Here is a 14,500-nt window from a genome sequence, read left to right on the forward strand (position 1 = left end):
ATGTAATAGCTTTAAAATGTATTACAAAGCTTATCATAAGTTCTTACTTCAATAAAGAAAAAATATTTAAAATTGCATAACATAAAATAATGTGAAAAGTTCTAGAGTAACGAAGGCGTCAGTATTAAAAAATGAATAATAAGTCATCTTATAATTAATAATTTTTGTTAAATTTTAGCAAAATCAAACTGGTCGGTGCTAGTGTCTTTAAAAAAATGTTAAAACATTCCAGTTAATGCTACCAAACAATAACATGTAACAACCAGAAGTAACTAAAAATTAACAAAATTTGTAATTATAATTTAAAGATATACTTTTTGTTTTTTTTTTATAACCGGACATTCATACCTAATTAGTTATCAACTATATTATTTATAATTTAAGTTTTAAATCAGCTACTGGATGACAAGAGATTAAAAAATTTCATACATCTGTATATCTTCCATATTATTAAATTAAACATCAATTTTTTTTTATAGAATATCAATAAATAATAAAAATAAAAATATATAAATCTAGTTTGATTAAATATATTTAAAAGAGAAAACATAATTTTAATTTATTTGTCATTTATTGGTTATTTGAATGAAAAATGCAAAAAAAAATGATAACAATTTATAATTTAAATAATGTGTCAAGTGGGTATCACACTCCTGTACAATAGTTGTCGAGCATGTCGTAATGGACGTGTTTTAGTTAAATTCAATGATAAATCATTCCATACGAAAACGACAGTGTGGAAATGTTGTGTCATCATATTATTATACTTAAATAAATAATAAAGTTTAATAGTTTTAAAAAAAAAGTATTTTATCATATCGTAATTTACCGGTAAATTTTATTTTATTTTATTTTTTTGTTAGATGCTGGTAGAAAAACTTCGGGAATTTTCTATTAAAATTTCTTATGTTAGCTATGTATAAAAATTTTTTTTAATTAGAAATTGGAAAATAATTTTCAAGATTAGGAAAACTTCTCATGGCTATATCACAGAAACGATCAAAATATTTCTAAAATAGTCGCATTTATTTTTAATTTATTAATAGTATCAACTCCATTTTTGTCTTAGGATACTGGAATATGGATACCATGCATATGTGTAGCTAAGTTGCCTATCTAAGACGCCGCCTAATCATTTAAATATTTTAAGACATAATTTCATTATTATTTCAAATTTTTACGTAAGTGGAAATTTTAAGACCTATTTGAGTTTAGTTATAATCTCAATGGATAAAAAACTATAAATTATTTAACTCTATAGCAATATCATTACACATTTGCGTACGTGGTTAATTTATTTATCTACGACTTGTACACATTATTCAATTTGTACTAATAAATACGTAAAATATATGATTTAAATCTGTTATATATTTTTTTTGGACTCAACCATTTATATACTAAAAAAAGAATTTATAATTTACCTAATGTTAATAAATTACAAAAAAAAAGAAGTATTTTCTATTGTGTTAAACGGAAGCTGAAAACCTGACATTTAGTTGGACGATGCCCGTTTCCACCAAAAGTGTACCTTTCCCTTTTCCTCCAATACCCGTTTCCACCAAAAGCGTATCTTTCCCTTTTCCACCAAATAAAATTATTTACCACGTTTTTACAAAAACAATTGTATATTCTACGGTTCAAAAAAATAATATCAACCAATTATAAGTAGATACAATATATACATAACTAAATACACTAATATATATCAATTTTTAAATCCAACATTAGTATTTCAAATAAACTTATTACTGTATTAAAGATTTTAATATAAGCGTAGCATACAAATTATTTTGGTTCATTAACCGTGGTTGAATTATAGGTAGATCTCATTTGGTGGTAACGGATATTGGTGGAAAAGGGAAAGATACACCTTTGATGGAAACAAGTATTGGTCGAAAAGGGAAAGGTCTACTTTTGGTGGAAACGTGTTACGCCCATTTAGTTAGGTAGGTACTCATTAATTTGGTAAAAATAGCTATAGTTATATATTTATATTTCATAGTGTTTTTGACATTATTCTTATAAATGAGAATATTTATACATTATATTTATAACAAGCAATTATTATTATTATAAATACATCATATATACATTTTGTATATTATGTGTTTAAAAGTTTTAAAATATAGGATGGATATTATATTATATTTTTTTTTCACTACCGATATTACTCATTAACTCTAAACAATATTTAATTTCAAATAAATATAATATTAAATTGTACCAAATATTTAATTGATTGGCCAATAACATAATGGCTAAACATCGTATAATAATTATAACAACAATAAATAATAATGATATATTGTTATTCGAACAATACTCGTATATACCTATTTTGACAGTGGTTTAAAAATCAATAACTTTTTTGTTAATTTCTGTGAACTAATTGAATGAGTAGATATGCAAGGAAGTCCAAAGGTTAAATCACAGATGTTTCTCGATGTCAAAGGTCAGATGGACCACCAAAAAAGTTGTGGACCTGTGGATGTAGATGCTGAGCTATCGTAAGTCGTATTTATAATTTATAACGTCGCACGTCAATATGCACGATGAATAGTTTCAAATTATACCTACCTCATAGCTCTTACGATATCTTGTTCAACTAATTATTATTATATTTTTATAGAAACAAAAGAGTTCAAAAGCAGCAGTCGAAAACGTCAAATATAAACGACGGACTTACTGCGTCTAAGGTAAGAATTCCAACATAAAAGTTACCTAACTGTAGTGTACTGCAGATTACAATATTGAGATCAATATACACTTGATTATTTTTCGAAGGGCAATCATTGAAACAAATATTTGAATATATTAATATCTTTTTTTTTGAAATTTTTTTAGTTAACATTGGTGACGGTGGACATTAGTTAAATATTTATGTGTGTGTGTATTAAGTTATACGATTTGGTATTGTTTAAAAACTTTAAAATTTGCGCACTCGTCGTGTGGTGGTGTCGGCGTCAGGTCCGATCGTTGGGTATGTTGAGACTGCCAAGTTCGTCTACGTATTTGGAGTCATTTTATAGTACCTATATATTATGTGCCATGTGATTGATTGATTCCACAAGAATTGCTCCTGGGTTTTTATTTTCTTGCCATGATGTTATTCGTGTGTAAAACGGATGAGGCAATTAATATATTTTTATTCAAATTAAAGTGATATAATAAATATATATAAATACATGCTATTAAGAATCGTTTCCCATCATCTATAGACGACATTTTTGTCTTATTACGATAAAGATGCATCCAGTAACCGATTAAATTTAAATTTATTATAAATTCAACTAATAAAGAACCTTAATTTCATTAATAATAAATTTCATATTGTAGTAATTTTATCATATTAAAAAAAAAAAAACATAAAAAGTCAATATTTTTAGACAGAGACTATGAGAGACATAATGAATAAATATGAAAATAACCAAATAAAAAAGCTTGAATTCATTGACAAATTAGTATATTTACTATATTTTTACCGAACATTTAATTTTTTTTTTTAACTTTTAGATTGTTATATGATAAATAGGTATATTCGAAATTTAGGATAACTCGAAAATCTCAATAAATCCCTATTTCTTGCCCATTAGATATTTTTTTTTTTTTTATTGTATTTAAGTTGTGTTGTGATTTAAATATATATATATATATATATAAATTTGAAAAGTACATACCTAAATCAAATTCATTTTTATTCCCCTTGAATTATCGAGAATCGACTGTAGGTGTATACCATACCTACATATATGCTGTATATGAATGAATGATAATACATAATAATTACTATAATCATTACATATTAAAAAATATATGTATAATGATAAGTAAGAATAATTTTTAACCACACTTAAGACTTAAAACAAGTTAAATTTTGCTAGCTGAAATCTGGCATTCCTTATTATAAAAATGAAGGAATAATTTTTTTGTTTTATTATACCTATAAATTGTGTAATATAAAAATCAGGCATGAATTGCATGCACCCAACTAAAACCTAACTAGCAATTCGGATACAGTTATTTGTATAGGCTTGCGCCTTGTGTAGTAAAAACATTCTAACATCTGTCGTAAAACTATTTGATAACATAACAACCTATCAAATATTATGGTGTATATAAATATATTTTTTTAAATTTCAATGGTTTTTTTTTTAGACCAAAAAGATGTCTTTGGCCGACATGATCGCAAGCGCCGATAGACTTTCGAAAAATTTTGAACACAAAATTTCAAGGCCAATAATAAAGAATAAAAGCAAAGTAAATGTCAACGATAAGCCAATAAAAATAGTTCCAAAGACGATGATGTGTACTACAAAAGTAATAATTTTTTTGAAAAATCTCAAAATGTTTTCGCCTCCTATTCATTATTATTTCTGATTCTAATGACCAGTGGTGACACTTCACGCTAAAATAACGTGACTGTCTACATCGTTTAATTAATAGAAAACCCATATTAAAATATTGATTTAACATTGAGTAACTCTTTTTATGTTCTCTCGGTGGGGGGGGGGGGGTTGAACCCGGAAACCCTTTCGTAAATACATCACTGCTAATTATAATCTTGATCCGATAAGCTAGTCTTGTCAACTCATTGGTGTAAGTATACCTATATGATATAGAGTATTTTTGCATTTTCACATAATGTTGACTACCTAAATCGTCAATGTTAATAATTAGGAAACAGAATTTAATGCAAATTTCTGAATGCCCGAAAACATTGCTTTCCAAGCACAATGTTAATTTCATACATCAAGGAAATAAAATATATAACTTTTATTTTGCATTTTAGATTCAGAGCGGAGCGATGAATGTATTGATTTTACCATGATGTGTGTTTTTTTTTTGTGTTTGTTATCACGTTTTGGGACAGTAAAAGTGCTTCGATTTTCGACTTCAGTACCTCGTTCGATCAGAAAGTGAATCTAGTTGGTACTGTGGGTAGTCAAAAGTAAAAAATTCTCAATATTCTTCTAAATATCGGAATAAACAAACTAAAAATTAAGGGAAAAACGGGAAATTTTACGCACACTCATTTTTAGACAAAATCTATTTTAGTTTTTGATGTAATTTTAAAACAAATTACCATAGATACATGAAATTTTCGCCGAATGTTCATATAAGTATATTCTATCCACCATGCAATTTTAAAAAATTTTCGATTTAAGTTGAATTATTCATAGGCATTTGAAATTTTCGATCACAATTAGTTTTTTTTAAATTAATGTTGATAAAAATGTATTTGTTAGGCAGAAAAGCTTGAAAATTTAATACAAGGTTCTTAACATATTGTTACAATAGCAGTTGAAAAATAAAATAAATTCATATTCACAATTTTATTTTTTTTTATAAGCATTCAAAGTTTGAATTTTGACAAAATACGTAAAAATCACGAAAATTCACAAATTATTTTAAGCTAGAAACTCTTAAAAAATTTTCTTTTTAAATTTAAGATTTAAAAATTTAATACAAGATTCTTTACAAGTTTGTCAATTTTTATCACAAATAAAAAGTCCACCGGAAATTTAAATTAAATTTTTATGAGCATTTTAAATTTAAATTTTTACAACATTGGATTTTCACTGGATTTCACATTTAGCGATTTTCTTATTTTGGTGTAACTCTAAAACAAATGACCGCAGATACTCGAAATTTTGACTAAATGTTTATATAGGCATTTTAAATATTTGATAACATTTTCAAAATATTTAGATTTGTTTTGAGCTGTTTACTGACATTTTAATTTTTCAACTTTTTTATTTTTTTTATTTTTATAAATATCGATAAAAATTTATTTGTTCGGTAGAAAAGCTTGAAAATTTAATACAAGGCTTCTAACACATTTTAACAATAGCAGTTGAAAAATAAAATAAATTCATAGTCACAATTTTTTTTTTTTTACAAGGATTCAAAGTTTGAATTTTGACAACATACGTAAAAATCACGAAAATTCATAAATTATTTTATGCTAGAAATTCATAAAAATTTTTCATTTTAAATCTAAGATTTGAAAATTCTGTTTTGGAATATTGGATTCAAATTTAATTCCATTCATTACAGTAACCCACTTGTAACCTACTGTACAGCAGAGCGACATCCACGACTTACTCGCCTTTTAAGATTTGTTTACATTTTAAAAAGAAAATTTTTAGTGTATTTTTATATTTTTAATTCATATTTTATAATATGAATAATTAAATAGGACGGATAAAATTTCATAACAATTTAGTTAAAATTCATTCTAAAAAAATTAAAACTAAATAATATAATATTTATTTTGCTTTACCGTACTTCTATTTTTATTGTTTATTATGTTTTTTGTTTTTACCGATGCAATTTTCAGAGTAAAAAGAGGATAAGACGAACAATTAATTACTAGGTACGTTTATATGATGACGTTAAAACGGTTTTAAATTCTTAAACGACATAGTGCAAGCGTTTTAACACTATCATATAAAAGTAGTGAATAATAATAATAATTTATGTCATAAAACTCAAGTCAAAATCTTCGGGCTAATCTTCGATTTTAAAGCTACATGTGCACATGGCGCCCCTACATACAACACATTGAAAAATCCTGTCTTTCTGAAATCAATTTAATTAAAACACTTTCTCACACAGTGTGGGGAGCACAGACACAAATACTACTGAAAATCCTCAAATCACTTATCCTATCCAAAATAGATTACGGAGCCAAACCCTCCCCCTCTGAATTCGGTACATGACGCAGGGGTCCGGCTATCCATAGGTGCAATTCGATCAACTCATCATACTGTTGGGACAGTAGCAAACTCAGCATTGCAGGCATTCCACCATTGGGGGTCTAAACCTCTAAACTAACATTCAAAATCACAGCTAGAATGACCCGAGCCCTCCCCCCCCCAACGCCTTCACTCCTCCCGCAAACACATTTTCGACAAATACAAAAAATGTGATCTAGTAAACATATCGATGAATATCAACCTGACCTTCACCAACTTCCCGAGAAATTTACCAGCACCACTCACTACAGAAATCTCTCCACGGAAAAACTGTCATCTATCCATAGACCTGGCCAACTTTGATAGACCTGCGATCGACCTCCGAGTTTTTCTAGGTTGTCGCGATCGACCAAAAACCAAAAAAAAAGGTTGTCAATAAACAAAAAATATATTATATGTACAGCCGTACAGGCAATCTCACAACGACCCTGGAATTTCTTCACAACACAGCACTACTCAACAAAATTTAATCTATATTAATACACTGTCTTTTTCTTTTCTCTTTATAGTATTTATGCATGGCTATAGAAGCCGCCACGGACTTTTTGTTAAAAAATTATGTCATAGGCGTTTCCAGACCTCATACGCAGGTCATATCTAGGTGAGAGGTTACTGCATCCGGTGGGGGGGGATCAAATTTCGCAGGTCATAGTTGTCATGCACAGGTATGATTCGTAGACACGCCCCCATGATTTGTATAATAATTAAACAATTTTTTTCAATGTTAAAAATAATTTTAAGAGCACCTTTTTAGTGCATTTTTAAATATAATTTTTTAAAGGCATTTATCTTGGTTTTTAGAGCATTTAAATCTGTTCCCTAATAATAATATAACTTTGAAATAACCTAATATTTAGCAAGCTATTTATTAAATATATAATATTAAATAAAGACTATAGTATTTTATTTAGAAACACCTATTAATATCATTAATTCTTATGCACAAATATATATTTAATACATGTACCCTACAATTAAAAAAATTTAGGTGCCAAGTCGAAGTGTGTTTGAGGAGACAAAAACGAGATTGCTGGCCGCCCTGACTCCAGAACCTGTACGACTGAAACATCAATGTATCAATGAAAACACATTTATAGTTAGCTTTATGCTATCTAAAAAAGACGTCACTGTGCAAACAGTTCCACTGCCATCTAAAAGAGACATTGCTGTGCAAACTGTTATACTGCCATCATCCCAGCAACAGCCGGTCGAGATGAGCTCCACCGATGGTCACCTGTCCCAACTATTTTTGAGTACAACATATCATCATCATAAGATGTGTTTGAATAATTCATTAAATTTTATAAATTTTCTTATTTTTAGGAAACACACTGAATAAAAACGTCACATTGAAAGACATCGTTAAGAAATTTGATAAGTTTCTAAGAAAAAATATGAAAACAATGACCCTGTTTAAAAAATATATAGAAAATTTGTCGGCCCGGAGGATCGTAGCGGCTGCGTCTAACCATAATTATTGCAAGTATCTCTTGTATTTTTCTTTGTTCTCGATTGGAGCCATCACTGAATATATGTTAAACTTTGATTGGCACAATTTACAAGGCATAAGAAATTCACAAAATTTATTAAAATAATTATTCACAGGAACATTACTGTTCATTGATTTAGGAAACTCAGTTTTTGGATTGTAATTAGGTAGGATGTAATTAGGTAACAATCAAGAAAATCTAGATTGTTGTGGACTAACTCCAAAAACTGAGTTTCCTAAATCAATGAACAGTAATGTTCCTGTGAAGAATTATTTTTATAAATTTTGTGAATATTGTATGCTTGTAAATAGTGCTAATCGAAGTTCAACATAATGTAATATAAACATAATGTAATGATGACTATAATCGAGAACAAAGAGAAGTACAAGAGGTACTTCCAATAGTCATGGTTGAACATGGTAGCTATCATTAAAAAATCAAGAGTACAACATAAAATACACTATATAATATAATGTATAATACATAGTTTATATTCTTTAGAAAAAACAAAAATTTTATGTTTTACCTCCATTGATGTATATTAAATAAAATTTGTGAAAACAACTTTGATAATATTTATAAATAATTAATGATCTTCTTGTGTATTTATACAAAATTAGTATAACAGTTGAAGTTCCTCATGGCTGTTCTAGTAGTTTTCAAAATGAGTCAATCTGTATTATAAAAAAACAAATTATCTGTTAGTGTGTCATATTTACATTCAATATTTATATTTAATCGTAAAATTATTAATATTTAATTTTAGTTCTAATAATTTTAAGTCAAACATAAATATTATAATATTATATAATTAAGAAAGATTATAGCAATGTATCAAAAGTTTGAAGCTTATACATGCACAGTATTCAATTCATGACAACACTGAGTCACCATATTCACCACAATCTAAACTTTGATTTACTCCAGTACAGGATTGTACACACACACTACATGGTTCAGTAAATTAAAACTATCACTTAAACATAATATACTATTGATTATACATTTTGTAGAAAAGCAATCTCATATAAAATATTAAACTATTTCTTTACCATACATCAAGTAGAGCTTATATAATAAATAATACATACATAAAACTAGTAGATGGCCAAATGATTCTTATCAATGAGGTTTACTACCATTTCCAAAGTGGGCGATGTTTACATTATGTTTTATAGGATAATCATAGTTGTGGGCTGTTTAGAATTTTAATATCAGGAGTTAAGAGGGAGCTACACTCATGTGTTGCATCCGTCTTACAAGTGCGTAACATACCAAATTTTACACTCAGTAGATCACGTTTAGCTCAATTGGTCTAAAATGTAAGTTGACCTCTCATACAAATTAAAGGTAACATTGTTATGGAAGACTTCTCATAGGCTTTTTATTATATTTTAATTTTAAAGTGAGTTATGAGTATTTTAAAATATACAAACAATTTACAATATTAAAAACTCGTAACTCTCTTTAAAATTAAAATATAATAAAAAGCACATGAAATCCCTAGATAACAATGTTACATTTAATTTTTATGAGAGGTCAACTCACTCAAAATTTTAAGGTAATGGAGCTAAACGTGATCTGCTGAGCATACAATTTGGTATGTTATGCACTTGTAAGACGGAGACAACACATGTGGGTGAAGCGTTCTCTTAAGTCTGTGGATTATGGGCTATAAAATTTGATAACTGACATAAAAAACCCAACACAGCAAATGGTCCCCAACTTCAATGTTATACATTGACTGTAGAAGGAAATCAGCCATATAGTAGTTTTATATAATATTTTATGTTATAAGTTATATTATGACTAGGACCCAGAATTATATGCACTAAAAATATATGAAATATTTAATTTATGCATATATTCACTGATTTTCATTCAAATATGCATAAATATGTGAACAAAAATGTATATAATTCATTAAATATTTAATATGGAACAAAAAATTCATTAAATTCTTAGTTGATATAATTAAATTGTATTTTGTTTTATGTATTCAATTATATATTACATTTTGAACATTCACTCGTCTAAATAAAAATTTATGAACAAAATATGCATTATATTTTAGAAAAATATAAAATATGCATATTAACACATAAGGTTAAGATTCTAAATTTTGTTTTACCATGCTACTTATTAATTTAATAAATAAAAATATGCAAATACATACAATTCTGGACCCTAATTATAACTATAATAATATAAGGTTGATCATTTTGATTTTCCATTAAAATGAAGAGTATTTTATCCATAGAATTTATGATCAATGATAAAACATTACGATCATAAATAAACTACAAATTTTTAGTTATATACTTTTATATAATACAAAACATTTTTTATTAATTTAATATTTTTTTTTCTAAGTAAAAAAGGAAAATAAAAATAAATAAAGAAATAAAGAAAAATCATAATAAAAAAATTAATATACAGATAATATTACTTAAGCTTATTACCTATACAGTAGAGCTTCAGATTTATTATTGGATAAACCAAGGTATCCACCATTGGGTGAGAAATCTATACAATTAACTTTCCCAACATTATCAGATGTCGTAGGAAAATTAGAAAACACAGTTTTAGATGGCACATGTAGCTGAAATTAAGTAATTGTATATTATCATAAATTATAAATGTAAATAACTAAATGAAACAAAATAATAATGCAAAGAAGCTGTTAGTATTACCAATTTAATAGCATCATTCTTTTGATTAGAAGCCATAGCTAAAATATCAGAACTTTTGTTGAAGCTTAATTTTGAAACAGTGGTCACTAAGTTTAAAATGGTCTTATCTGGCTTTGGATTAACATCACATGGTAATTTATATAAATTCACAACACCTGATGACGAACCAGCTGCCAAATACTGATTGTCTCCTGATAATGCTAAACTAGTTCCATGGAGACAACCATCATCCATAAATTTCTTGATACACATCCGACTGTTCATATCCCATTCATAAATTTCTCCATTTTCTATGAACAATTAAATATAATATATATTTTAAACACTTGTGATGAAACTTTCAAGAACATTACATTTAGTGGGGGGTGGAGTGGCCGAGCGGACTAAGGTGTCGGTTGCGACGCACGCAGTCGCCGGTTTGAATCTCGGTCACGGGCGGCATCGCTTTTTGGGCATTTCGCGGTGTCTAGAGAGAGAGGCCGCAGCCCCCCAACCGGGCATGGCAGAAACCTATGGGTACCCATTCGAAATTCTGCCAAAAAAAAAAAAAAACCCATGTGTTAAAAACCTACAGTACCTTCCCCTACAGTTCCCCAGGCTAATGACCTCAGTTGTCGAAGCCTTAACCCTAAAAAAAAATTACATTTAGTCCAACCATGCTAAAAATTGATTATAAAATAAAATATCCTATTAATACTCTAAAATAAAAACTTAAATGACCACAACAGTATAAAAGGTACTGTTTTATATGCTTTGGTAAAGATAAGCGAGATGCTAACCTAAGGTATATTCTTAGTATCCTGTAATATCCATACTCTGGTCATGTTCTATTAATCATTCAGATAATAAATTTAAAAATATATTATATACCTCCAAAGGAATACATTCTCTTGCCATCATTGCTAAAAGTTAGGGAATTCGCAGCACCGTTCATCTTCAATGTAGTTATCCATTCTTTGCTCTTGGCAGTAAATAAGTGAATCTCACCAAACTTGCCACAAGAAGCTATTAACTTTCCATCAGGTGACATGCAAAAGTTCTATCAAAATTTAAAATTGTAAGAAATCAAGTGATAGGTAATAGAAAATTATTAAAAACTAGTAACAACTGACATCCATTCTAGTCTGTCCAATATTATGATGAACAGGAACAAACATTGACTTTCCTTCCATTAAATCATAGCAGTAAAAATTTCTTTGTGTTCTAGATCCAGCTACAAACTGTTTTCCATCAATAGTAAAATGTGCACAGTCAATAGCAAATTTTTGAAATTTAACAGATTGTAATTTATCATTTTTAAATCCATCAACCTATAAAAAATAGATTTAAATATTTGTAATTTAAATATTTAAATTTAAAATCATACCTGTACAATTGAGGCTCTTCCTGAGATACCAGCAATTAATGCTAAACTGGATGTTGGATGAAATTCTACTGATTTAACAATTTTACCACAAGATGACGTTGACAAATTTAAATTGTGTAATTTTTTTATACCAATCAAACCTTTAGCTAAATTTACTCCTTTTTTTGTACGAGCTAAATTACCACTGTACTGAAATAATTTCAAATTATGTTCATTTATAATTAAGTGGATGTCAATACTCAATATAATATTGTTTATTTTCTCCCTGTGGCCCATATCTAACATAGACAAAACGAGTTTACGCAGAATCATTTTTTATTTTTTTTTGGTTTTTAAATAGTTTTAGAGTAAAATTATCCATTACAAAATTGGTAGAGAATAATATTTTAGAGGAAAAGACATATCAAAATGTCTAAATAATGTCTCAAAACAGTTTAAACTTAAATTGTTGTGAGACAATTATTTTATTTATTATGAAAATAAAATAAAAAAATATAAAACCCATATGTCATACCCTCAAAAATATTATCCTTTATAATTTTTGTATTAGGTGATTTGTTTCTAAGGTAATTCAAATATCATAAAAAGTGATTTTAGGTGAAAACATTTTATCAATGTTGAGCGTGATCAGAAAACAAATATTACGCTGTTGTCATTTTAAGTACTTATTGACTGTCAGTGGCGTAAATGGATAAAAAACTAGTGGAGCAAAACAGTGTTAAGAAAAAGGTGCTATAAGTAAAAAGTAACTTTTATAAATATTATTTACACATATTTCAAAATTGGCGAATAAATAATAATTAATAACCAACTAATAATTTAATGACTTTATTAGATGTGATTACTGAATAACATTGATGATACATCAATATAAATATTATACAACAAGTCAAACTTTAAGTAAATTTAAACTTTTATGAAATAGTTTGAGGAAAAAATATTTTAATATTATAATCCATTAAATATATTTCAATTCTTCTCAACTTAAGAAGATTTAACGATTTGTATTGTTATCTATCAAGGGGAGGAGGGAGGATAAAATGATACATTTGCCATATGACCCTTTGTTTCTTTCTCACAAAATTACGCCACTATTAACTGAATCTGTATACAAATTATGTTTTAATAATGTTTACTTTAAGCAAATCAAAATCTTCATCTTCATCGTCAGGTAATACTTTTTTTGATTGATCTGTAGTGATTTTGGCCCATTTTGGTTTACCAACAATTCCAACATATTTTTGTTTCAAAAGTTTTCTGTGTTCTTTGCTAAATAATAAAAAATGAAACAATACAATTTAAAATTGCTTATAATATTAAAATAGTTTAACTCACTTGGAATTTGTGTCATCCTCATCTCGCCATGCTCGTTTGAAGTTCTTTTTACCATTCAAGTTTTCTTCTAGACAATTGCTGGTAATCATAATTATTAAAAAAGTGGGTTTATTTTAACAGAAGTTTTTAAAGCAAACAGTTATACACAAAATTAGCAAAAGTATAAAATTGTAAATACTAGATCACATGATTCACATGTTACATTTTACTCATAGATAATAAAGAAATGGATATGGTTGGCCGGATGGGCCTGTGATCGAAGAGAACTTATGTTACCACAGTGGTTAGATAGTGGTTGCCGGGTAGCAACCATAGAAATATCTATGGTAGCAACATTTTAAAGTATGACGTCTCGGCGCGCGAAATTTTAAAATATGTCAACCCATTAATCTTTATTATCTATGGACCTGATACCGTTATTCTGTGATGATAAGTTGCATCTTTGTTCTTTGGTATTGTTCTGTGATTATCACGGTTTAAGATATACCTTAGTATATCTTAAACCGTGGTGATTATAATATTATATTTATATCATCGACCATCGTGTCTACAATATTCTAGTTGTTAATGTTGTTATGAGTTATAAACTATAACAGTTTAACACAGACTGGTGACCATGAATTAAGATACATTTATAATATTAATATTTATGAATATTATATGATATATAATATAAGTTCATGGTGGTAATTACTCTCGACCATCCGGATATCCGGAACTTGGTAGTTGTTCGAAAAATGATAAGAGCCTCGAGTACGATAATTCTTAAATTTTGCTATTACCAATATAATTTTTTTTTAAATAGTAATAAATTTAACATTTTAAACATGTCCTGCACTGAGTAATTCATTAGAA

The 14,500-nt window shown here is 27.7% G+C and overlaps 2 protein-coding genes across 2 annotated transcripts; one reads left to right on the top strand and one right to left on the bottom strand.

The window, feature by feature from the left end:
* Window positions 1–2,372: 2,372 nt before the first annotated feature.
* Window positions 2,373–8,751, top strand: LOC149058688 (uncharacterized). Its single transcript, XM_089221692.1, has 5 exons — window positions 2,373–2,510; window positions 2,633–2,699; window positions 4,159–4,320; window positions 7,750–8,014; window positions 8,085–8,751. Exons 1-5 carry the CDS (start codon window positions 2,407–2,409, stop codon window positions 8,354–8,356), a joined length of 870 nt encoding a protein of 289 aa, XP_089077818.1. The 5' UTR covers window positions 2,373–2,406; the 3' UTR covers window positions 8,357–8,751.
* On the bottom strand, window positions 8,722–13,859 carry wcd (U3 small nucleolar RNA-associated protein 18 homolog wicked). Its single transcript, XM_089221691.1, has 8 exons — window positions 13,646–13,859; window positions 13,447–13,579; window positions 12,311–12,499; window positions 12,057–12,254; window positions 11,815–11,983; window positions 10,945–11,234; window positions 10,714–10,853; window positions 8,722–8,925 (listed from the first exon to the last, which is right to left on the bottom strand). Exons 1-8 carry the CDS (start codon window positions 13,732–13,734, stop codon window positions 8,901–8,903), a joined length of 1,233 nt encoding a protein of 410 aa, XP_089077817.1. The 5' UTR covers window positions 13,735–13,859; the 3' UTR covers window positions 8,722–8,900.
* Between the last annotated feature and the right edge of the window lie 641 nt (window positions 13,860–14,500).

This window comes from Diuraphis noxia, unplaced genomic scaffold (genome assembly GCF_037042655.1).
Source record: "Diuraphis noxia isolate RWA-SAM2 unplaced genomic scaffold, SU_Dnox_SAM2 contig0002, whole genome shotgun sequence".
Taxonomy (NCBI): domain Eukaryota; kingdom Metazoa; phylum Arthropoda; class Insecta; order Hemiptera; family Aphididae; genus Diuraphis; species Diuraphis noxia.

What these genes read in the sequence shown, in the direction of transcription:
- LOC149058688 (XM_089221692.1), top strand. Translation starts at nt 2,407, where the DNA reads ATGCAAGGAAGTCCAAAGGTTAAATCACAGATGTTTCTCGATGTCAAA. An exon ending in GATGTAGATGCTGAGCTATC is followed by an intron (nt 2,511 to 2,632) that starts GTAAGTCGTATT and finishes ATATTTTTATAG; the next exon opens with AAACAAAAGAGTTCAAAAGC. An exon ending in CCTGTCCCAACTATTTTTGA is followed by an intron (nt 8,015 to 8,084) that starts GTACAACATATC and finishes TCTTATTTTTAG; the next exon opens with GAAACACACTGAATAAAAAC.
- wcd (XM_089221691.1), bottom strand. Translation starts at nt 13,734, where the DNA reads ATGATTACCAGCAATTGTCTAGAAGAAAACTTGAATGGTAAAAAGAAC. An exon ending in GAGGATGACACAAATTCCAA is followed by an intron (nt 13,580 to 13,645) that starts GTGAGTTAAACT and finishes TTTATTATTTAG; the next exon opens with CAAAGAACACAGAAAACTTT. An exon ending in GAGAATGTATTCCTTTGGAG is followed by an intron (nt 11,235 to 11,814) that starts GTATATAATATA and finishes AATTGTTCATAG; the next exon opens with AAAATGGAGAAATTTATGAA.